Source organism: Ostrea edulis, chromosome 1, assembly GCF_947568905.1.
Source record: "Ostrea edulis chromosome 1, xbOstEdul1.1, whole genome shotgun sequence".
In the NCBI taxonomy this organism is placed as follows: Eukaryota; Metazoa; Mollusca; class Bivalvia; order Ostreida; family Ostreidae; genus Ostrea; species Ostrea edulis.
The window spans coordinates 108,029,109-108,055,363 of NC_079164.1; the positions used below are offsets into that span (position 1 = coordinate 108,029,109).

Genomic DNA, 26,255 nt, shown 5'->3' on the forward strand with positions numbered 1-26,255 from the left:
AAAAACTGGTACAAACGTGAACTGAATAAATATACCTTGGTTTTCATAATTTTATTTTCTCAACAGGAAGTAGAAGTCAGCATTGCTGTCACTTAATATACAAATTTTCATCAGTATATATGTAATACAAAGCATTGGAATGCCACAAGACTAGGAGAAACAAACTTCATAGATCACATTTACAACTAACAAACTATTCAAGCTTCCAAGTATTTCATTCGATGACAAATTTTTAACATTTCTTCGAGACATTCATAATTCAACAGAGCACAGACAATTTATTTTCCCAGCACCACTTTAACTAGAGTACTTATAATACACATATATCTTAACAATTTCAGTGGTTAAAGGCTTATCTCAAGTACAATGCCCCTCTGATGCACTTTTTTAAAATTCCAATTGTTTTCTTTTATTTCGACTCGCTTGGTGGTTTATACTTGTCAATATAACATTTACACCTCCCTTAATACTATCACAGTTTGCTTTTCAGTCTATAAATTAATTTCTCTTATTCACAAATAAAAAATACAGTTTTAAAAATACTAAACTTTGGTGGAAAATAGATTACATGTATATACAAAATGTAAGATTGGATACAATTTCATAACATGCATGCCATTATTTAGTATACCATGAATCCACCTCAGACAATTTCAATTGAAAACAAAGTCCTACCTCTCATTCTGCATTAATGAACTTTTTCAACGTAGGGGAATATTTCAATGATGAAATAATGAAACCTTTTTGACCACTTTCACACCATTAAAAAAATAAAGAAATTATAACGCAGACAGGAAATTAGAGGATAACATGATTTCTTGTGAAAAGTTTGATGATTTTCTTGCAGTCCATGAAGCTGTTGTACTCCCGTTGTATATGCAACAGTGACCTGGTTTTTAAATCCACTTCCATCAAAGTTAGCATCAGCACGATCATTCTTCTCCGGACCCGGCGGTCCTCTTGCTCTTCCTCTGGCGGGGGGATTGTTTGGGTGAACGCCCCGGTGACCTGTCTGAAATATCAAAGAATAAAATAAAGAATTTGCAACAAATGTACTGACACAAAGGAAATGGTCACATTTGTCTGAAATATTTGACAAATACATAACAAACACCAATTTCAAAAACTGTTCAGCAGTTTCCTAGAGTAAAATCCATCCATTTTTTACACAGTGAAGTACTTTTATGTATATAACAATCTAAATTCTTCCAATGGGACTAAAAAAAACACCAAAACAAAACTGCAGGACTTATTCAACATACAGCATACCTAAAATTTCCATCAGTAACCTTGACTCTGGATTAGGTTCAAAACTAGGGCTGCATTGGCCAGACTTTTACGATATTTATACTAGTGATGAACAGGATTTATTTCATGGATTAATATTCTTCCTTGAAAAGATTTGAAATAAACACCACAGTGGGTGTTTTGACTTCTGACATAACTTTCTTCCATGAATCTGTTACCCAAAATACATATCACGATTTTAACTTCACCGGAACGTTCCTGCTGCCAATAATGCAGCTTTTGGATGACTTTCTTTTTCAACCCTAGACCTTGACCTTGTTTCAGGGTCACAATAAATCATCCGTCCACACCTAACCTTTGTGCTTCTAATATCTGCATTATAAAATTATGGCCCAAACAAATATTGGGGTGGACAGACATAAATACCCTTTCCCCCCCAAAACTATGTGGAAATTGAAAAAAGAATGGGAGATAGCCGGGTGCATGTTGGAAGACTTACTTAAATCCCTCTCCAGTGTTTCCTTTGGGATCCAGTCGTAGTCCACATCTGTATTCTGTGTACCCATCTCGACTGGTTGCTGATAGGACTTTTTTGAGCGATGTTTCTTCTACAAAGCAAAGGTACAATAGTTAACATGAAAAGATTCCTTTCCATGACTCTTTCAGCCTTAATAATGTTTAATACAAAAACCCATCAAACAAGTTCTCTGACCACACCACCTAATAATTCTCTGACCGAATCACCTAACAAGTTCTATGACCCGATACCTAACAAGTTCTCTTAGGCTAATTCAACTTAATTAGTAGATTATCATCCAGGGTCACAAAAAATATGGGGTGGGTGGGAGGATTTTATTTTCTAACTTTTATTTCTCCAGAAAAAAAATTGATGACAAAACGCATCACAAAAAATGTTAATCAATCAAGTTAACATTTAAAAAAACCTTGGTAGAAGATAAAAAACCAACATTCTGTGACTTTAATCATTCACTCATGTCACCTGGAAGCAAGGTTGTTTGATATTGTAATTTTTGTGGAAAAAAAAAAAAAATCTGGGTGGACCCTTTTTAAGGGGCGGGCGGGGATGATAATCTATCAATTAATTTTAATTGGTCATACCACATCACCTAACAAGTTCTCTGAACATAACACTAAACAAGTTCTCTGAACACTCAAAATTGACTGAAGTAGCGTTTATCTAATATACCGTATATCAGGTTTTTTCCGCGAATCAGAACCTAAAATAGCGTATTAAATTTACGTGAATCAAATTTTCACTATTGCAAAGTCATCGTGAAAATATTCACGATTATTTAAACTTATAAAAGAAACCAGCTTGTGAAAGTATAACTCTTAATTTTCGATGCAAAAAATTCACACAATGAAACGATTTTCAAGATTTCTGAATTACTGATCACACAACGACTTTGCATTCAAGTAAATAAGCGACTCGCTGCTATATGTGACTGTAATAATCCACCCCAGGGCGTTACCCTATCTATTGTACCTGTATTAAACGACCACTTGTCTAACGCGACCAACGACCGTGATTTTTACAACATTTTCGTGCGATTTCACGAAATTTGACCTTTATTCAATGACTGTACATTTTTCGATTATAACGCGATTCCTACTTTCGAGTTCAGTCGAGCATGACTATTCTGGGAATTATCGTCCCTAACACTTTTGTTTTAAAACGCACTGCTAATAGTTCGGCTGTGATCTTGTTAAATCGACACACTGACTCAATTATTATACCCAAGCCATCAACTTGTTAACGTATAATCAACACAGGGTCGGATGAGGTTGATTAACAAAACCGGAGTTATTGTTTATTTAATAAAAGCAAAAATCGGGGAATCAAGGCCGTTGTTTTCATGGTTGTGAATTTCGACAGACTTTGAGATGTGCGTGGTAGATCGGCCGTATAACTTTATCATAAAAGCAAACTTTGTATCAAATTTACGCGGATTTCTTTCCCGCGATTCGGAAATCGTCGCGAACAAAGCGGAAATTGGACACACGCGGAAAAAACCCGATATACAGTATGCTAGATGGATGACTATAGCAAGCAATCTTTTAGCATGTTACATAATATATCTTCAAGTTACATTTTGTGAGTACTATGCCAAAATTAGTACTCAAGAGGTTTAACACACAGAGTATGACCCTGCACTACGTGTCAAAACTTTTGACAACTATATTGGCATAATACACTCAAAATGTAACATTAAATCATAATGCTGAATGTAAATTTGTCCAATTCTAATGTCTCAGCAAAAGTCCTCAGGTATTCACCATTGGTGACCCTTTCTCATTAAAATAGCCAAATTCATGCACTTACAACTGTAGAAGAAATTCATTTATGATGTTCATGCTAAAATTGGTCAAGTGCTTAGATCTTTTAGATCTTAAATTCTTCTCTTTAAATAGTCAGATCCTCTGACCCTAATAGACTCTGTGTCATTGTTTTTCTTTGCAGGCAACAGGTTTTTTTTTTATTCAAATTCTTGCACACTCTTTATTCTAGAGGCACAACAAAAAATTTTTTCATTCTGCAAACCGTGCCATTTATTTGTTCTGCAGATGTTGGACACAATCATCTGAATATTTTTTCCATTAATGGTGTGGGTTTAGTTTAAACATAACTTTGTATTAAAAACCGAAAGACTTCTTTATCAAAATTATTATCCATTATCAAAATTAGTCATGGTATTTAGGTCATAAATATCATTAAACTGCTTAAGGGGCCTCATAGCTCTGTTGGTAATGTGTCTGCCTTGCACTCAAGTGGTCCAGAGTTTGAATCTGAAGCAGGGCATTGTTAAAACATGAAATGATAGTGTAGGGATAAACGTATTGAGTACATAGGGAAAAGTCAATATATATATATATAACTTGGGGATACTTATGCTATAAAAAACAACAGCAATCAAATGTATGAAGCTTCTATACCCTTACTGCATCAAAATCACATAAGGGTTCAAACAACTCCAATTAATTTTGCAAGTTTTAGGAAAGACAAAATCTATGAAAGTATATTGCTTCCTCTGAACCTGCATTCAACTATTCATTTCTACATTGTTCTACATTCTACAAGTTTCTCACTCCAGTATGAGAGGTTTAAAAGGTTCGCACATGAGGTTTGTAGCAATGTCAATCTTTTCGGGGGAGTATATTTTAAATTTCTACCTGGAGTTCCTAAGTGGAATTATGAAGAACTTAACCCTTTTGCAGGTAAAATTTACTTGCAATGTATTCATATTCACTAGTTTTGTCTGTTGGTGTCAACAAATCACAAGGAATACAAATCAATTATTAAATTAAATGCATTGCAAGTAGATTGAAAATGAAAAATGACCTTTCTGCACTTAGAGTATGGTAAAATTCATTACTTAATTTGAGAGGAATCATGTTCAACATCACAAACTACAGGTTTAACAATTTGTCAAGCCATCGTCCCCGCTCTACTAACCATCTTCCTACAAACAGAAACTATGAAAACTGGTCTATTTTTTATACTTACGCTGAAATTTGCCAGGAGTTGCTGAGCACCAACCATTAGCAAAACCGCAATAGCTGCTAAGAATACATACAGGAAGAACCTATATAGAAAAGACAATTGTGTTAAACATTTATACATCATACATGCATGCCTACTTTGAGTTCTGATTAAACATGGAAATGTTTGAAGTTATTTTAATCTTGTACCATAAAAGCAGCACAAAATCAAAACAACTACAGTTTATATAGCAAGGCTCAGGAAAGTCAGAATCTATTTGGAGAATTCTGCTTGCTGTTAACTTGCTTCTGTTGTTAAAACAAATTTTGCTATCTCTGTTCTATTCTTATGCAGTACAGTACAACCATGTCTCTTAAAAACAGGTTTAGAGAAACTTCAGGGTTTGACATTAAATCTTTTTGAGCACTAGATCAATTGGGCTACTTCAAATGATTTTTGCTGGACCTGACCTTACATCCACTAGACCTGACCAACTTTCCAAAAAAAAATCTGATAGATTCTCCATATCTAAATACTTAATTAAAAATTTTCAGTTTCTTTAAATTCTTACCAGCACAGAAATTCTTTAATCCATTTAGAATAAAATGACCTCAATATTTTTTTTTAATTTCTATTTCATAAGCTCTGCTTTGTTTTTTCTCAATGTTTTCCTTTTTTCTCTTTCTTGGGACATCTTTTGCTTTCCTTGAAGATGAGAATTCGCATTTGAATATAGACATTCCCGCACATATGTAACATAGAAAAATTGCTGTTTATGACGCAATTCATTAATTTGATAAACACTTTCTCATATTCAATTCAAATGAACTGTTTTTTTTTTTTTTTTTATAAATGAAAATGAATTCAATAATTCTATTTATCCAAAACATAACTTTACACACATTAACATTGTGTAGACGTTGTAAAACATCACTTCCGACAGCGACTTACATATTAAAATTAAAAATAGAGATTACGTCATCCTGCAGTTCAAAATCGCTCGCAAACTCTTAGTTATTTTTTCTTTTTAAAGTTAAGAATAAAATATCTTATGGTTTAAAGTAAAGTTTCTTGATTATTTTTTTTTAACACGACCAGTCAGACTAGTAAATCGACATTTTACCCCGAACGGACCTATCGTTTAGTAGACTAGGTCGGTCGGATGTGCCTTGGTGTCAAACCCTGTACATGCATGTCTACTTTGAGTTCTGATTAAACATGGAAATGTTTGAAGTTATTTTAATCTTGTACCATAAAAGCAGCACAAAATCAAAACAACTACAATTGATATAGCAAGGCTCAGGAAAGTCAGAATCTATTTGGAGAATTCTGCTTGCTGTTAACTTGCTTCTGTTGTTAAAACAAATTTTGCTATCTCTGTTCTATTCTTATGCAGTACAGTACAACCATGTCTCTTAAAAACAGGTTTAGAGAAACTTCAGGGTTTGACATTAAATCTTTTTGAGCACTAGATCAATCAGGCTACTTCAAATGATTTTTGCTGGACCTGACCTTACATCCACTAGACCTGACCAACTTTCCACAAAAAATCTGATACATTCTCCATATCTAAATACTTAATTAAAAATTTTCAGTTTCTTTAAATTCTTACCAGCACAGAAATTCTTTAATCCATTTAGAATAAAATGACCTCAATATTTTTTTAAAATTTCTATTTCATAAGCTCTGCTTTGTTTCTTCCCAATGTTTTCCTTTTTTCTCTTTCTTGGGACATCTTTTGCTTTCCTTGAAGATGAGAATTCGAATTTGAATATAGACATTTCCGCAAATATGTAAACACCGAAAAATTGCTGTTTACGACGCAATTCATTAATTTGATAAAACACTTTCTCATATTCAATTCAAATGAACTGGGTTTTTTTTTTTAATGAAAATGAATTCAATAATTCTATTTATCCAAAACATAACTTTACACACATTAACATTGTGTAGACGTTGTAAAACATCACTTCCGACAGCGACTTATATATTAAAACTAAAAATAGTGATTACGTCATCCTGTTGTTCAAAATTGCTCGCAAACTCTTTAAAGTTATTTTTTTTTTTTAAAGCTAAGAATAAAATATCTTATGGTTTAAAGTGAAGTTTCTTGATTATTTTTTTCAACACGACCAGTCAGACTAGTAAATCGACATTTTACCCCGAACGGACCTATCGTTTAGTAGACTAGGTCAGTCGCACGTGCCTTAGTGTCAAACCCTGTACATGCATGTCTACTTTGAGTTTTGATTAAACATGGAAATGTTTGAAGTTATTTTAATCTTGTACCATAAAAGCAGCACAAAATCAAAACAACTACAATTGATATAGCAAGGCTCAGGAAAGTCAGAATCTATTTGGAGAATTTTGCTTGCTGTAACTTGCTTGTGTTGTTACAACAAATTTTGCTATCTCTGTTCTATTGCAGTACAGTACAACCATGTCTCTTGAAAACAGGTTTAGAGAAACTTGCTAAACTAAATTGTTTCAACAAAGCATGTCATCTTCAAAATTCTCCACAAATACATACGTTTCTCCATCCAATCCCTCATCTGGTTCCACTATGTTCACAGTTTCATTGAAAACTGCACTCATGAATGCGTTTCCATCCTAAAAATAATAATTTAGTTCTAAGACTATGATAAGTATCAAAATTGTAAAATCTAAACTGGGGAACGATTTCTGGTGCTAAAATTGCTTTGTAAATACCCTCAAAATCTTATAAATGTGCTCGATTGAAATAGCTCTATTAGAAACTTAGGAGCGTGCAGAAAGCAAACAAGGTCAAGCATGACAATGTTTCAATATCATCTTTATTTTGTCTCTAATATGCCAAATTTATTTTCCATTTGGTATAATTAAATGATTATGATCATCAAGAAAGGTGAGATCAAAGATTTGGGCATCAATTATTATATATAATTAGAAACAGCTTGTATTAGTTCAATTCAAGAGATCAATTGATGTTTACTTTTATAACAGAATAAGCACATTACCTCATCCTTGTAATTCAGCAAGATGGACAATCCGAATGGTCTACCGGCATATCCTTCGTTAGGGGTAAATCCATATTCAAACGTAGCCTGTTTCCTGGAAGCCACCTCCTGGTTATACTGGGCTGTAGTATACTGAAAATGACACAAACTCCCGTGTAACAACTTCTTGGGCAACTTGGTTGAAAATGAAGTGATTGTAGGACTCGCAGAATCATTATCATACTGATAATAAGTCAAATCTCTTCAAATAGACAAAATATTCTACATAGCTTCACGTCCCTGAACAAAATGTGACAAATTTGAATAATGAATTACCTTGAGCTTATCATAAGTTAAAAAGCTTCACCAAGTATGAAGTTAACATACATTCTGAATGAAGAAGTTGTAATCTTGAGGGTATCTGAAAGAGCACTCCAGTGACTGGACAGTGAAAGTCTTCTCTCCTTTGTTTGTGAATCCAACTAAAAATCGAATAGTCTCACCAGCCGGCAAATCTAAAATCACATTATAAACTATGTGAACTTCAAATGCCAAAAAAAACAACAACAAAAATTCAAGAATGATGCAAAACATTAATTTCTCCAATCAACATATCTAAAAACCTTGGACATCCATTTCTATCTGTGTAAATTTCTTGTATTGAGCTTGCACTTGAATTGATAACATATTAACCCCACAAAATCACACTTGATTTTTGTAATTGATACTCAAAAAAAGAGAATAACAATCAGCCCTACCAGTTGTGCCAACAGGCTTTGTAAAGAGCATAACTGCATCAGCATCGGGTGAAGGTTTTAATTGCTCGTCATCTGTTGATTCCTCTTCATCTTCTCCCTAAAATGTTCACATTCATTTACGTATTTGGATTTGTGATATTTTTTACTCATAACAAACATTTAAATGACTCCGCTTCAAAATAATAAAGCTCAAAACCGGACACTGAGACATCGGACATTCTGGTCCGGTGTAAAAAATGATGCATCGGACCTTAGGCACTGCACATCGGTCAGGTCTGACGGTCCGATGTCTTTTGCATAGACTGATATCCCTATCATAAATGTTGCCTGTATATTTTCTGACCATTGAAATACCCTTTTGTTTTTTCCAAAATCAGAGAGATTGTACTATTAAAGCAATAACAGCACTTCATTTGAGTTTAACAGTACAAAGCAGAGCATTTACTTTTAAATAACTAATGTTTTTTAATGGTATATACAAGCTCAACAAAATTTTTATGTATCTAACAAATAAGGACAAATTTACTTGGTTGATGATTAATGAACACAAACCAGTAATTGTCAAATTGAGTGAATATTTAGTGCAAACTTTCAAGGGAAAAAATGATGCTTTAAAACTGCAAAAATCATTATAGTTTATTATTCATATATTGGTATAATACTGATACTGTCCATCTACTTGTATATATACATGATTAGCAATTCATATATGTATGTACTTGTTTCCCCAACATGCTGCATCCACATGCAGTTTGCAGTCTATGTAACCTGTAGTTAATGTTGTAAACTTTCTTTCTTTTTTGAAGTTTCTTTATAAACTGTCTCACTGTTATGCCCTCTGGGTCCAAAATTGGAATAAACTTATCTTATCTTATAACTAAATTCAGTTGAAAACAGTTCTCCAATTATTAAGAACCCTGTTGAATCAATTTGCAAGAACAGTGAGGTTTTACCTTCTCGGTTTCGGTAACTGCCTGTTCTGCATCATCTGTACCATCCTCATTTTCAACAACAGTGTCTTCGTCATCTTCACCTTCCACTGCATCACCGTCCTGAGCATACACAGACATCTTGTCTACAAGGCAGATTAAAGATCATAAATCTTCACTCAATAAAATACCAGAATTTTCACATCACATGTAATTCAATAGTACAAGAAGCCAGACAACACACTGCAATGAAAGAACCACTCTCTTAAAAAATAAATCGCAGACTTGTGTCTTTCTCGGAATGGCACAGTTGCAACCTGCCTGTATAACATAGTTTTGATAAAATATATATAATATCCCAACTTGCATTTAATATTACCATTGTACTTGTATAGCTGCAATACTATTGCCCTGAATTACTGACATTTTCTGGGGAGGGCTTCAAGTCTGTACAATAACTGTGGGGAATTTTAAAAATGTATTTTCAAATGAGTCAGTGCTGTTTTGTTGATCACAGCTTTTAGTGAAAGACCAGAGTAAGGATAGGATTCAAAATTTGCAATATTGAATAAACAGCAACAACTGTAATCCAATTTTTACCAAACATTGGGTCTTCGTTTTATGCAAAATAAGCTGCATATAGTAACACTGGGTTACTCTTCCACTACCAGTGTGTGCACCAGGTAACCAAATGATACAGTATGTAATTTATTGGTGAAAACTGGAATGCAATTATCTACTTTCACTTTCAATATCCATGAGTGGGGCATGACTAAAATATTTGCAATATACATCACATCAACCACAGAAAAGGTTGGCTGTTTATGAAATCATTATTTATGAGATATGTCACAATGCAAACATGACTTCTTTTTTCTTTTTTTTTATCACTGTCCAAATCTTAAGACTTATTACCACCCCCTCTCTTCTAAAATGTCAGTCTCCTAAACATTAACTAATAAGGTTTTGAAAAATGGGCATTTCTGATAATATTCACATCAGTGTCTAATTTACAAGGTGTCTGTTTTCACATGTTCACAACAAGAAAACAAAAGTACAGTACAGTCATGTAATATGGAGCAAGATTGTTGTGAAAATATACTGGGCCTGTAGTTTTGTTTTTCTTTCCTTGATCAAGTTTTCAAATATTTCTTACAACAGCTGTTCAGTCATAATCAGGTTACACTGCATACTACATCTCAATTTAAATTGCAAATTTACAAATAGCCAGATTTATCAACATCACAATGATCATTATTTCAATTTAGCTACTTTGTTAGAAATAACTCCAGTTAATATGGAGAGTTTACAACAGGAAGAAGAGAATTAGGTTATATTTCAAATAAAGTTAGCGCCTTACAGTTATCATAATAAAATGCATTGCATTTTAAAATAATTGTCAAAATATGCCACGTAGTGACTCTTCTCGAAATTCGCCCATCAGACTCACCATTTTCAAATACCATAACTGTACATGGAAGCACCAGCAGCAAAACCAGCATCATCTTCCCAAATAGAGACCACATTTTGATATTCTTTTAATTCGTCCAAACTGCCACGATGCCGATGGATTTTCGTGGAGTCTTCGTCTTCCTTTCGTACGTCGACACCGGCAAATTTTACTGTAAATGTTATCCGTATTTTCATTGGATTATCTATTTACATCAACCAATGAAAGTTACTCTTTGAAACAGAACCGGAAGTTGTTTCTTTCGCACCTGCAATCTCTTGCCCGGGGGCAGAAACATCGAAACATTATCAAATACAAGTAATTATATTGATGACAGGTTTTGATTATAATATATTTAGAAATGAAGTGTCGATAGCAACGTTTAGAGTTCTGTTGCATGCTGAATTACAGTACTGGGTTGAGTATCAATAGCCGCGAACATGGGGTCAGGCCAATCGCAGTAAAACTTATTTGCAAGTATTTCTGCTCGAGTGAATTTGGTATGTTATATTAAATAATTTTCAATGTAAACTAATTTTTATTATTTTAAAATAATAATGTTGTGATATTTTATTTTATTGAGGATGATGGCAGTCTTCTGTAATGCTAGAATATGCCTATTGGAGAAGGTAAGTCACTCAGTAGAGTATATAGAGTCGGTGTGAATGTCTTCTTGAGAGGAAGAGGTTGAGTGTGTCGGCATATTATATAAGATAATCCCTGTACAACTTAGATTAAAAGTGTTATATGTAGGCTATTGTCATAATTCATTAACATTGATCAGGTTGGAAACACTTCCCTTACAGTGAGATATTCTCGCTAAAACGCGATTATCCCTCTCTAGCGAGAGTAAATATATCCCGTACAACCAAGAAAAACACCAGTGAAGTACATCTCTTCGTGTTTCACGTGGAAAGAAGAAAAAGTGCTGAAATGTCTGATACTTCTGCAAATATATTAATCAAAACAAAAACACGATGTGTATTGGATTACAGACTGATTCCCTCTTACGCAGCAACACTGATATGAAATTTCTTGACTATGTTGTCAATTTCATAGAAACAGTTCGCTTCATGTTGAGTGTGTGTCGCACTTATTTAGCATAGCACGGGATTTGCCATTATCTTCAATAAAGACGCCAAAACACCTGTTTATGGTAATGTTTATTTCTCACTAAAGAGGGATAATCGCGTTTTAGCGAGAATATGTCGCTATAGATGAGACTGCAAAACTGAGACCCTGTGTCACAGCAGGTGTGGCACGATAAAGATCCCTCCCTGCTCAATGGCCTTAAGCGCCGAGTATAGGCCTAAATTTTGCAGCCCTTCACCAGCAGTGGTGACGTCTCCATATGAGTGAAATATTCTCGAGCGGGATGTTAAACAATATTCAATCAATCATAATTACACGTTTTTGATTTTTGTATCAGTGTCTATAATTGTTTGAAAATAAGAAAATTATAAGTATTACTTTTGTTTAATTATTTTATCAATTTATTTTTAGACTGATAGTTCATTGCATCAATCATTTCACTTTCATAGTATCTTTTGCAACCAGCGATTTTATTCTGTAAAGTGAAGTACGGTACCTATGTAGAATGTCAGATCTACATGTATTTTTCCACGTTTCCTTGTCAGATTTGAAAGTTGTAAAATATCGGGTTTAAGATTAAATCACTTTCAAATGATGCATGGGAAAAAACTGTGACAAGTTTTGTTGCGAGACGTGTATTTATAAAATATGCTGTTACAGTGTTCGAAATTGGTTTTAAACTTGGTATAGACAACGGGTCTATGCCAAAACAAGATGACATAGACCTCATCGAATTGGCATAGACCGCATCATTGAAAAGAAATACCACAAAAAACATTTTCATTTACTTCTAATGTACTAAGAAAGCATATTTTCTTTCCATTTCTTTAACAATATTCTTCTTTCCTCACACCATTTATCAGACGTCGACTGACCATGTAAGGTCCTTTGGGATAATTTTATTGCTTTAAATCTGGAAAATCGGCATAGACAATTTGGTCAATCTCAATTACAATTGGCATAGACCAGTGTCATTTGACATAGACCCGGTCTATGGTTAATTTCGAACACTGCTGTGAATCAGTCTGACAATTACGATAATTGACGATATTAGCTATGATATCCAGGTATCATCAGATTGTTTGGGAATGACAGGCACATGTTTTTGGCTTCTTACTATTCAATTCAGTTTATCTGAAACGTGACAATTTTAAAGACTCACACAGTAACAGTCTTTTCTGTTTTTAAAGAAAATTTTGGAAAACGTGAGAATTTGTTATCTGTGCATGGCTCAAAGAGTGTGAGACTCACACAGAAAGTATGAAATGTTACATGTGTGGTATTTATGTACTTGATTTAAGAACCACAGTTAGAAAGGCTAGTAAATGTAAACCAGTCATGTATGTTACAATCTGGGCCCAATTAATGCATTAATTGGTCGCTAACGATATACAAACTTTTCAGAACTTTTGACTTTGCTATAAACACAAGATTTAACAATAATAAAACTTTATTGTTTCAGAAATTCCAAATAAAATTTTATCAACAATTCATGTTTTATAATGCAACAAGTCTTGTGAAAATTTCAACATGTGCATTTACAGATTTGGAAATTAAAACTGTCTTTTGTACTATACAAATTTACATTGAACATTTGTGTGATGTTTGAAACATTACTGGTTATGTTGATTCTCATTAAGTAATAATTTAAATCAATGCCAAGAAAATTAATTCTATCAGCTTCAGAGGGAAATGTACTATTTAATATGCTTCATGTATGTTTGGTAATCAATATGCTATTTAAAGTTAGAAATACAAGAACAAGAATTGTATCCACAGTTTATATAAGATTAAAGTACTGTGGCAAAGTTTGTTTCATAACTGGTGGGTGGTCAATATAATCATTAACATAGAACATTGTTACATTGACCTCTATTCACAAACTGGACATAACCTCTAATCCCCTATGTGCTCAAGCTAGGTCCAGCAGCTACCAAGTTAGCTACCCCCCCCCCCTTCTCAACTTTTATACCCCAGAATTTTTCAAATACAAAAGAAAGATTTAGTTTTTTGTGAACTTTTTGTTTTCAACATCTAGAAATAAATTTAATTTAAACTTGCATCTTGAACTGACCTTCTCGGGTGATGTCATAATCTCAATACTGTGGAGCCACATCCAGAAAATCTAGGCTGTTTCATCCCCTCAGATCCTCCAATGTGCTGAACAAACATCGAGAAATTCCAAAGATTTAGAAAGTTTTCGTACTGAGTTGAAGGGCTTATAACTAACAGGTCCTTATAATTAGACAAACCAAAATACCATTTAAACATTAAGGCATCAAGTTTTTTGTCAGTGTTAATTTGTGAGAGTTGTCTCTCTTTAAATGCTTTTATGCAAGATAAGTAATCGAATGGCGGAAAATAATCACTGTTACAAAACAATAGATAAACCAGTAAAAAATAAAAAAAATAATTGAAAAATGAAAATAATGCACAATTTATGCATGCATATGTGCAACTCTTTCTTCTCTGCATTCCTACATGTGAAGAATTTGAATCCCTCGGCTGAAACAGATTCAGCTATACTGAACATAATACGACATTTCAGGTCAGTATGCATGCATATTTTTTTTCTTTATGGCATTTATCAATACTGGTGCAGAATACAAATCTGCTTCTTGTGGCTTGAAAGTACTGCTTTAACGTAAAATACTGTTTTTGAAAGTACTACTTTAACGTAAAATACTGTTTTTGAAAGAATGGTTTTGCTGCAGAGTTAATTAATATCTACAGATATACTCCTGAGGTTTTATTTGACCGTTTGAAGATTTTTATACGTTGTGCACATACTCAATGAATGAAGCCACTGTTGGCATCTGTTGTGTTTTTGTTTCATAACAGTTATTCTTTGCCTTGAGGGATAAGAAGTTACTTGGGTTTTAAATACAGGGCTGGAAAATTTGAAAGCAAGGTTAGATTTATCACTGAATTTTTGTGTGTATTCAGATATCAAATTTACAGCTTTGCTTATGGTATTAAGAACCAAAGAATTGTGCTTATCTGTGAAACAGCAAATCACAAAGAATACATTAATATCATTTGCAAGGACATATGATGAAATGCATTTATCATTCATCAAAGTTTAATTGCTCTGAAGCTCATGATCATTATTAATTCTTCAGAATTTGAGCAAAATTTCAGGGTAGAAGGATTATAGCACTGACTGTTTCTTTTTTAATCAATTTTTTTTTTATGGTATTGTGGGTTAAATATTTCTACAGTGGTTTAAAATCCTAGCCCTGCATGAACCTGGATTTCATGTAAAGAATTGGTTGTTATAACGCATAGTATAATTCAGTAGGTTACTCTTTATTGCATGGAAGAGGTTTGTGAGATAAATATTGATGAAGCCATAGCCATGAATCTGAAATGCTGTGGCCTAGTTATGTGTAGGTTAATTGGGAACATTAATGTATTCAGTTTCCTTTGTACTTAGTTTAATTAAACTAGCTTCCGTTTAAATATATGCTTAGGGGCCAATGTTGTGTACTTTTATAGTTTTTATCTCGTAGTAATCTGAATCAACATTTATGAAGAAGATCCTAAGCAGTGTTCAAGGTCATCATTCATCAGAGCAGTTTGAAGGGGTGGGTGGGGATGAATACCTTTTTGGTCTTTCATCATAACTCAAACATTTTTATGTCATCTTGTTTATATGGAATTAGGGTTTAAAAGAAAAACCTTGATGATATCTACATACCAGTAGATTGTCTTGCCTTGACATAGTCTATGTTCTGGTGTGATTGTGGGTAGGTTGCTTAAAGCACCTTTATAAACTCGATGTTCATTTAATTTTTATTCACCATAGGGATATAGGACTAGGTGACCCACAAGCAGTTTTTCTCTTTTAGCTATTGGTATTAAATAGAATTAGTAGATTTAGTGAAACTGTAGTTTTTGCACGGCACACAACTGATGTGGTCAAACATGTTGATGTCTGTAATAGCAGTCAGCTCTCCAAGGTAAAATTTTCTCAATATTAATTGAGATAATTGGGTTATGATCCTGGTGAAGTTGGTATTGATTGTTGGGCATCAAAGCAAGCTGTCGTGCTTCCAAATAGATTTGTTGTTGAATATCTTGACATTGATAGAGATTCTTTTTGTGTTCGTACTCAAATGATGGCTGTTTTTTGGTATTTATCTGTGTTACAAAGTGCAGCCACTGATGGAAAATTATTTTGATCCCTGAGAATGTTTTACAGTGGATGTAATGTAATCTCACTCTGCTGGTTCTATAAACATTAGACACTAAACAGTGTGCACTTTTATGGTATATCTGGTTTTGATAGAGGTGATGAAATATATTGTGTATGCATGAGGTTTTGTTCGGAATGAAATACTGTATTATGGGGGTGGATCCTGAAATGTTATAAACATGGGGAGAGAAGAGCAGGCATCACGGGATCAACTTATGAGATAAGTCAGTTTAGGTTTTTGTGTGAAATGGAGTAAAACTCCCACAAAGGATGTTGTGGATTTCCCACTAAAATGATAATTGTAATTTTCATTTCTTTTTCATTGAATTTGGGGTATGCATCCACTGCACAGGCCTTTGATCCACCATTGGGGTATCACAAAAAAAATTAATCACGATAATTCTTTACATAAATCTTAAATTCTAGCTAACAGTGAGTTAAAGTAATTAAGTCTCCCTTTTCAAAATCGTGGACTAGTTGTTCTTTAGAATTAAGTTTCACAAATATTACTTGCTAATCACTAGATGTTTCAACCTGTGATAAGAATGTAAGTTATATGAATGAATTTGGAGTGCTGGGTGTACATGTAACAACATATCTCTTTGGAATTTCTACTCAGATAATGCCCCCTTTTTTCAGATTACCCAGTTTGTCAGAAAGGACATTGCTATCATAATCACAAAAATTTGTAAGAAAGGCTTATGATATTACTTAAACATAAACAACAACAATGTTTTAAAAATAAGATTGCAGAAAAGGAGTTTGGTTTTAGAAAAGTGATCCTGAGTTTTTCAGCAAATATATACAATAAGTACATGAAAATATTGAGATAAGACTGTAAAAACACATAGATAGGAGGAGAGGGTCAGCTCATCAGCAGCTGAAGACCAATACTACACTAGCTGTTGTTTTTATGAATATCTGACCTGCAATGAAATTTCCAGTTAGTGTTCTCTCCTAAAGGAATGTTTGATATCTTGTTCTTAAGTTAGATAAATAAAAAAAAAACATAAGCAAACCGTGGTCAAATCATGCGTGGCAGTGACATTTATTAACATTTACATTGGCAATGTTCTTGCCTTTGATATCTTAAATTTACATTAAATTGTAACGACAGCCATTTCCTCATGAATGCGATGCAGTTGTGAACAGGGTGCCTATGAATCTGGATAAATATTGTACAGCTATATTAACAACTGGGAATTCTGACAGAAAGGAAAGAAGAAGGCAAATTTAAGAAATAGATTTCATATTTAGGTCACCTGAGTCATTTGAATGACCTATGCTATTGGTCCAAGTCTGTCGTAGTGCATTGACTATTTAACATTTTGAACTTTTTGATAACTACTATTCCAATTCTTTTTAAATTTTGTATTAAGCATCTTTGGGACAAGAGTGACTTAAATTGTAAATTTCAGGACTCCTACACCCCTGGGGTTTTATAGGCAGGGCAATCTACTGGTAGGTAAATATCATCAAGCCTTTTCTTTTAAACCCTAATGATCCTCAAGGTAGATGTTCTGACTCCAGGGTGGAGCCGAACTTGGTATATAGTGTTTATGAGTTAGGATATGCAACATTTAATGCTATTGATACTAAATTGAAAATAATTAGATATTTAGAAGGATCTAAGCTTGTAACCATTACCAAAATTAAATATTTCATGATCTCAGGGGTATGGGGGTTTTGGTTCCAGGGTGGGGCCAAAATTATAAAAGTAATTGTTGTCTTTATCATTTTAAAGATTTCTTTAATTTTGCTAATACTGTCTAAAGACTACATGCAGAAAGGGATTGTACCAAAATTTTGTATTTCACAACCCCAGGATTCTGACACTACCGTAGATCCTAAATAGTAACATAATGTTGATATAAGATATGATGTAAAGTCTTTCATCAATATGGGCACTTTCGGGGGGATTTGTGTTTAAGAACACCTAGTTTTGAACTGCTGTTGAATATTAGAGTTTAATTAGCTTAGATATAAGCAGCACAGGAAAGTTATTATAGATTTCATAGCCCTTGGGACTTAATAGGGATAGTTTTAACTAATACCCAGGTGACAGATAAGGCCGGCACGTGGGCCTCTTGTTGAAATACATGAGGGTATGAACTGCAACACTTCATGCTGGCAGACTTTTCATTAAGTATGCTGGAGTGGGGCATCACAGCTCATGCCCTCATGTATTTTTGAAAATGAAATTTATTTCTTAGATATATATACATTTACAGATTTCATAAACATCTATAGAGAACATCAACAACTGATCAATGCCTGTACATTACTTAGCTGATATTTAGATGTCATTATATTTGTCATTATTGTCATCATTATACACCCTGTAAATGAAGTGGTGGAGAGATTACAGTGGAATCACCTTGTCCATCTGTCAGTATGTCGATCCATCCATAGAAATAATTGTCCAAAGTATATCTTAAACACCGATGAACAATGAAGTTTTGCACCTGCTTTTTTAACATTTAAGGAAGTTATGGATATTTATTCCATTTTGAGGGTGTTATGTTGTCATTGCCAAGAGTATAAGAAGCCAATTATTCTTCAATGATCACAAATATTAACAGTGTGATAATATCTCTAAACCTTTTCATTTAGTGCCGTTGTCGACACTATTTCTAGAGGATATACATGGAGCCTATCACATATTTGTGTTAGAGGGACTCACAATTTTCCCCAAAATTTTATTTTTCACTTTTAATTATCAAAATCTACTGTCTAATGTATTTAAAAGGTTTTACAAAAAAAATTAAGGTTATACATTATGACAGATTGTAGATATAAGCTAGTTTATTGTTTTGTAAACAAAGATTGAGGTGTGTTATTGTTGTTTTCAGAGTAAAATGGATATCGATCTAGTTTATTATATCTTGATAACTTTGAAGTTCAAGGGACCTTGATAAAACTATAGCACTTATCCTTATATTCAGAAGGTCCAAATTTTGGTTGTCAACATTAAATGAGCAATTTTTTAAATGTTTAATATCAAAGAATGAAGAAAAAAATTCTTCAAAAAATGTTAACCAGTCCCTCTAAAGTAATACATACCTTGAGTATTGATTAGATGATTTTTATTCATCTATCAAAAAATTTAAATATATTTTTATAAGTATTCGAAATAATCAAGCAACACTCTGTGTTGGATAACTGATTATAGGTTGTTAAAATTTGTAAAGTGAAAACTCATCTTATCAATTGTTATCCATGACATCGTAAACTAAGGCATGCATTATCACTTTTGATTCAAAATTTCGATTCCATACTACCCATATTTCACAATAAACAGTGTGAAAAAGTGCCAAATCAGCAAAGCATATGTAACATTCTGTATATCAATAGCAAGAAATATATTTATGGGGGGAATTTAATGTAGAAACCTTTTTAATTATATAAGAGGAAATACCCTTAATTAGTAAACATATTGCATATCATAATTAATTTAACTCCATGTTTCAGTTGAAAGTAATTAGCATATTTAATACAGTTTTAAATTTTTAAAAATCTGTAAAATTGTATAATATTGAATGTAGATAGATACTGTATGTAATACTGGTTATGTAGATCAAATATACAGTCCAACTTAATACTGGTTATGTGTATATCAAATATACAGTCAAACTTAATACTGGTTATGTAAATCAAATATACAGTCCGACTTAATACTGGTTATGTAAATCAAATATACAGTCAAACTTAATACTGGTTATGTAAATCAAATATACAGTCAAACTTAATACTGGTTATGTAAATCAAATATACAGTCCAACTTGATACTGTTATGTAAATCAAATATACAGTCCAACTTGATACTGATTATGTAAATCAAATATACAGTCCAACTTAATACTGGTTATGTAAATCAAATATACAGTCAAACTTAATACTGCCTGTAAATGTTGTACATTCTCAATTCACATGTAGCACTGCAACATACCAAAAAAGTAAATTGAATAAATAGATTTTGTTTATTAATCATATTCTTTTTTTCAGTTGTATATAATTAAATTCTAAGAACTCATATACAGTTGCACTTATATACTGAGTGTGATGTCATACAGAATGATATTAATTCAATACGGAATGTAATTGTTAATGTTTGAATTGAAGAAATTTCTGTTTATGATTATAAAGATTGGTACATTGACCTTCTCGTGTAATGACTTCGAGTTTCTGTCATTGCGATGCCAATATCATAAGGAAGTGTATATTGGAGTGTTGACGTTCATCAAGCCATTTATTGCACAAAGGCGACGGCAAACTTTATTGTTTTTGAGGAATCGAGATTGACCTGGATACGTCAGATTTGGTTAAATGGGATATCATACTCGCAGGACTATGCTTTGGAGCAGTTACTAGATTCATCCGCATCTTAACCTCCTCACAACACCGATGTTGATTACACTTATCTGGTGTAGGGTTGTATCATTTAATTACAAGAAGCCGCAAGACGAATATTGATTGGGGAACAGTGCTGATGATTTGTTAACAGATCTGTGACAGATTCGACATGGTGGCAGACTTAAGTAGCAATATTTGGGTGACGATTTGAAAAATGAAGGTTAAGCTCTACACAAATTAGGTCTGATAAGGTGGTGTTGTGACTTTGTAATGGGCAGAAAAGACTGATATATGGCCGTAAAACAAATACTGATAGAAAACGTAATGTCATCGGCAGTGATGCGATGTGTTTTAAATTAACCCCCTCATCACATCCTCCCTTTAAGCAAGGACATTTATAAAACATTTGTTTTCTGTGTCATAAGAAGAAGAAAATTGGATGTAAACTTTTGGCTGACCCTGATAATATCCTATCAGATCAATATCTAAATGCGTAACCTAATAGGACATATATGTTTAAATAAGTAAGAAAAAAATAGTAGAATTGATAACTCTTTATGTAAGATTTTTATTAAAAGATATTTAATAAATAATAAATCATAGGAATAGAGCATGTTCAACTGTCATATTGTGCACCATTGCGATACTATCATAGGCATTTTTGCTTAAAGCGTCTGGAAGATTTCAATTAAATTGGTGACATTTAATGCTTTATAATGACAACAGTAACAGCAAACAATTATAGCTTTTAGAACATCTAAGGACACTTTATGATATTCTCTCTGATTATCTTAAGGCTATATATATTATATTCACTTCCAACTGATGAGTAAAACACATTTAAAGTTATAAATCTTTTTTTTTTTTTTTAAATAGTCAACTTCATGGGTTTTTTACCCTAGCATAATAAGATTTTCTTGACAACATGTTGTGTAACCTCTCTGTATCTGACAATCTCTTTTAAAGATGTGTTTTAAATGAGTACAACTTTTCTAGACCAGGAAATGACATTGGGTTTGCTTTGTATTGATTGGTACACTCTTTGCGTTTTCTTTTCCTTTGTTCGCCTAACTAGACCAGCTACTGGAATCTTGTACCACTTCAAGCTGATCATTGGAAAATTGCATGCATTGTATGATCTAGATTGAGTAATACCGTAGTAATATGATCAAATCAGCAACCGTATCACACATTGTATTACAAAATAATTGGTCGTCCTCATAATCATACTTTGCCATGTTACTGGCAATTCATATAACAATATCTGTAATTTTAAGACTACAAAAACATTCTTAGAACGTGAAGATTCTAGAAATGATTGATTTCTTGTTGGAAATTGATTTATTATCTAGGCCATCTTACTACCTAAACCAATAAAAGTTGTAATATCATAGCTGATGAAGCACAGAGAGTGACCTATTATTTCCCTTCGACCTATTAACCACATAGCCTAACAATTGTCTGTACTACTAGTTAATAAGTCATGTTAATAGACCTGGATAAGCTAAGGGCAATCACTTCAAACACACTTGATCATTTGGTCCAATCGGGCGGTATCTTATATCAGTTGTTGGAATCAGGATCTGATTTTGAAATAGGAGTATGCACATAACCAGTTATAACATACTTTTATATCTGGGCACTGGTTGGATATCAGATCCACATGATCATCTTCTTTTTGAGATAATTGAAAAGGTGGGAAACTGCATCAGGTTTTGTTGATTGTGAAAGAGTGTCTGTTGTAATAAAAGGTGGGGCGTTCATGTACCCAGCATGAGAGTCAGAATAGAGAGAAAATCAATGAAGTAAAATTAGCCAATAGATTCACATAAAAAGGTTAACACCATATGATTACTCTTAATTATGATATAGCAGCATTTTCTTCATACATGTGGGGATTGCCCCCTTATAATGTTTTTAGACAATCCATGAAGTTTGAGTTGCAATCATGTACAAACCTGAATCAAAGTGATATTTTATAATAATAATAATAAAACTCAAAACAGAACATCGGACATTCAAATGTGGTGATTAGATCAACAAATCAGAGCTGGGGCCCTGTACATCGGTCAGGTGGGGGGTCTGACACCTGATTCACAGACTGCACAGCACAGGACAGAATATCATACACTGTCTCATCAACAAATCAGACCTGGGGCCCTGTACATCGGTCAGGTGGGGGGTCTGACACCTGATTCACAGACTGCACAGCACAGGCCAGAATATCATACACTGTCTCATCAACAAATCAGACCTGGGGCCCTGTACATCGGTCAGGTGGGGGGTCTGACACCTGATTCACAGACTGCACAGCACAGGCCAGAATATCATACACTGTCTCATCAACAAATCAGACCTGGGGCCCTGTACATCGGTCAGGTGGGGGGTCTGACACCTGATTCACAGACTGCACAGCACAGGCCAGAATATCATACACTGTCTCATCAACAAATCAGACCTGGGGCCCTGTACATCGGTCAGGTGGGGGGTCTGACACCTGATTCACAGACTGCACAGCACAGGACAGAATATCATACACTGTCTCATCAACAAATCAGACCTGGGGCCCTGTACATCGGTCAGGTGGGGGGTCTGACACCTGATTCACAGACTGCACAGCACAGGCCAGAATATCATACACTGTCTCATCAACAAATCAGACCTGGGGCCCTGTACATCGGTCAGGTGGGGGGTCTGACACCTGATTCACAGACTGCACAGCACAGGCCAGAATATCATACACTGTCTCATCAACAAATCAGACCTGGGGCCCTGTACATCGGTCAGGTGGGGGGTCTGACACCTGATTCACAGACTGCACAGCACAGGCCAGAATATCATACACTGTCTCATCAACAAATCAGACCTGGGGCCCTGTACATCGGTCAGGTGGGGGGTCTGACACCTGATTCACAGACTGCACAGCACAGGCCAGAATATCATACACTGTCTCATCAACAAATCAGACCTGGGGCCCTGTACATCGGTCAGGTGGGGGGTCTGACACCTGATTCACAGACTGCACAGCACAGGCCAGAATATCATACACTGTCTCATCAACAAATCAGAGCTGGGGCCCTGTACATCGGTCAGGTGGGGGGTCTGACACCTGATTCACAGACTGCACAGCACAGGCCAGAATATCATAGACTGTCTCATCAACAAATCAGACCGGGGGCCCTGTACATCGGTCAGGTGGGGGGTCTGACACCTGATTCGCAGACTGCACAGCACAGGCCAGAATATCATAGACTGTCTCATCAACAAATCAGAGCTGGGGCCCTGTACATCGGTCAGGTGGAGGGTCTGACACCTGATTCACAGACTGCACAGCACAGGCCAGAATATCATAGACTGTCTCATCAACAAATCAGACCGGGGGCCCTGTACATCGGTCAGGTGGGGGGTCTGACACCTGATTCGCAGACTGCACAGCACAGGCCAGAATATCATAGACTGTCTCATTATATGCAAAATAACAATGACATGCAGTTGAAGTTTGAATAATTCTTCCAGGCATCTCTTCGAAGAGAATTTAATATTGACTGATAACTACTAGAATATATTAGTTATATTTCCAAGGTAATGACAAAGTCATTAATTAGAAAAATTACAAGTAAATTGAGTATAAGAATGTTTAAGTATGAAAGTCCTAATTAAGAAATTTTGTTATACCTATAAAAGTAGCAATCTGACTAAAGTACAGACCTATATTATTATATATAATAATATAGGTCTGTACTTTAGTCAGATTGTAAAAGTAGTATTCATTCATTGAATGGTAACAGACAAAAAAGAAATTGCAAAGACGGCAACTTCCAGAATACAGTGTATTTTTTAATGGAATTCAAAGTATGATTACAGTGTACACAACATTTCAGCTAGATTACATAACACTGGAGTTTTACAAGTTTTACTGTAGATTAATGCTCTTCATGATAAAAATAATTCATTTTTTTTGGAAAAATGAATCGCTTTCTCACACTGTATTTAAGCATCTTCAGTGTGTGGTGATATGTGTTCTACAGATCTCTCTGTACAGATGAAAGGGTTTATATCTAGATCATGCTTAAGTTGTGGGTGGTTGCATTGATGATAAAAACCTTTTAATTGTCAATTGTGATGGTATTACGAAATCAAAGGAAGTCTGCTTCATTTATGAAAACCAAAGGGTTCTTTGTGCGTGGAGGCTTCTTTTACTATTTTAATCTTTTCCTGAAATCGTTCAGTCATAAGAATTGTCTACTGAGAGTCAGTTTGAATTAATTATGTCAGTAAAAAAGTTGCACAAAATTCAAAATCGTTACTGATAGCTTCTGTTCATTATTTCACTATAGTACCATTATCCCAGTCTTGAATGAATTACAGTAATCAGTTGCTTGAATACTGATTACCTTGAACACCACCAGTAAATATTGGGATAGTTGCATACAAGTGGCATATTTAGAGCCTCCCTTCCCTCTCCTTTCAATTCATGTGTTACCTGCACTATATTTTCACAGGTGACTCCTTAGAATTGCATAATTTCTATACCTTCAATAGCCTTCAACTCAACGTTTTATTGCATTGAAAAATTTACTTGCAAATAGCCTGATTTAATGCAATAAACAACCTGTTTGACAATAAATGCAGAGTTCCCGCAACTCAGGTAAGGACAGCTGTCCTTTAGATTTTTAAAGTTTACTGAGTATGCATTGACAAATTTATTTGACTTTGAATATTGATCAGTAAATTTATTATATTTTTTGCAAGTGTTTTAATCGGTTAGATTATTGTATGTCTTCAGTGTATTTGTCATCGGAATCATTTCAAGTCATGTGTTATGTCCCTTTTTGCTGTTCTACACACTATGCTCAAAGTCCACAGTGAGCCTATACAAATTTTCATTCTAATTTTAAAGGATTTGTACATGGATTTATTCAAATATTTCAACAGAATCAGCCACAAATTTACTATAAAACTGATGATGTTATACATATCAGAAGGGAATTAAATTGGATGTATATTTTTGCTATACATTCAATTTTAGATCAGAAAATCACAAGATATGTATGTACATTTTACTATTTCTTAATCGTTACAGCAGATGAAATGTTTTGCAAAATTTTGTGAAAATGTTTACGGTATTCAATTTGAGGCAAATTTGTTTTAAAACATTTGTATTTCATATTTACTGGATATTTAGACCAATGAAATTTTTATTTCAAAATTTATTGGAGATTCCTAGTGAGATGGCATATTTCAGAAAATCTGAATAAAAATTGTATTTTAATTAAAAGCTTTGATAATTGATGGTTCATGAGATTAAAAGAGTCCTGAAAATATCCTGATACTGTGAAGTCCTTCTGAATTTGGCAAGATACAGGAGTTTCCACCCAGCTTTATCCCTATAAGGGTTGCCACCAGCAGGAGTTTCCACCAGGCCTCATCCCTATAAGGGTTGCCACCAACAGGAGCTTCCACCAGGCCTCATCCCTATAAGGGTTGCCACCAGCAGGAGTTTCCACCAGGCCTCATCCCAATAAGGGTTGCCACCAGCAGGAGTTTCCACCAGGCCTCATCCCAATAAGGGTTGCCACCAGCAGGAGTTTCCACCAGGCCTCATCCCTATAAGGGTTGCCACCAGCAGGAGTTTCCGCCAGGCTTTATCCCTATAAGGGTTGCCACCAGCAGGAGTTTCCACCAGGCTTTACCCCTATAAGGGTTGCCACCAGCAGGAGTTTCCACCAGGCCTCATCCCTATAAGGGTT

At 34.3% G+C, this 26,255-nt stretch overlaps 2 protein-coding genes across 6 annotated transcripts in view; one reads left to right on the forward strand and one right to left on the reverse strand.

Moving 5' to 3' along the window:
* Positions 1 to 36: 36 nt before the first annotated feature.
* Positions 37 to 11,101, reverse strand: LOC125666316 (translocon-associated protein subunit alpha-like). 3 transcript variants are annotated; one of them, XM_048899497.2, is made up of 9 exons: positions 10,863 to 11,101; positions 9,437 to 9,558; positions 8,484 to 8,580; positions 8,113 to 8,240; positions 7,747 to 7,878; positions 7,281 to 7,360; positions 4,775 to 4,853; positions 1,748 to 1,856; positions 37 to 1,012 (listed from the first exon to the last, which is right to left on the reverse strand). In XM_048899497.2, exons 1-9 carry the CDS (start codon positions 10,936 to 10,938, stop codon positions 933 to 935), a joined length of 903 nt encoding a protein of 300 aa, XP_048755454.1. In that variant the 5' UTR covers positions 10,939 to 11,101; the 3' UTR covers positions 37 to 932. The 3 variants fall into 3 exon arrangements, 2 of the variants coding, with proteins under 2 accessions (XP_048755454.1, XP_056009211.1); XM_056153236.1 differs by having other exon boundaries at positions 37 to 1,856; XR_008799760.1 differs by lacking the exons at positions 37 to 1,012; positions 1,748 to 1,856 and adding an exon at positions 2,290 to 3,696 and having other exon boundaries at positions 3,736 to 4,853.
* LOC125666259 (uncharacterized) overlaps positions 11,088 to 26,255 on the forward strand; it is a 54,470-nt gene continuing 39,302 nt past the window's right edge. The window contains exons 1-2 of one of the 3 annotated variants that reach the window (XM_048899468.2): positions 11,088 to 11,180; positions 11,446 to 11,491. In XM_048899468.2, coding sequence (XP_048755425.1) covers positions 11,476 to 11,491 — 16 coding nt within the window. In that variant the 5' untranslated portion in view covers positions 11,088 to 11,180; positions 11,446 to 11,475. Of the gene's footprint in view, positions 11,363 to 11,445; positions 11,492 to 26,255 lie in introns of all 3 variants that reach the window. The other 2 variants (XM_048899478.2, XM_048899477.2) reach the window with 2 other exon arrangements.

What these genes read in the sequence shown, in the direction of transcription:
- LOC125666316 (XM_056153236.1), bottom strand. Translation starts at nt 10,938, where the DNA reads ATGTGGTCTCTATTTGGGAAGATGATGCTGGTTTTGCTGCTGGTGCTT. An exon ending in TGCTGAATTACAAGGATGAG is followed by an intron (nt 7,361 to 7,746) that starts GTAATGTGCTTA and finishes TATTATTTTTAG; the next exon opens with GATGGAAACGCATTCATGAG. An exon ending in GAGGGATTGGATGGAGAAAC is followed by an intron (nt 4,854 to 7,280) that starts GTATGTATTTGT and finishes TTTTCTATATAG; the next exon opens with GTTCTTCCTGTATGTATTCT.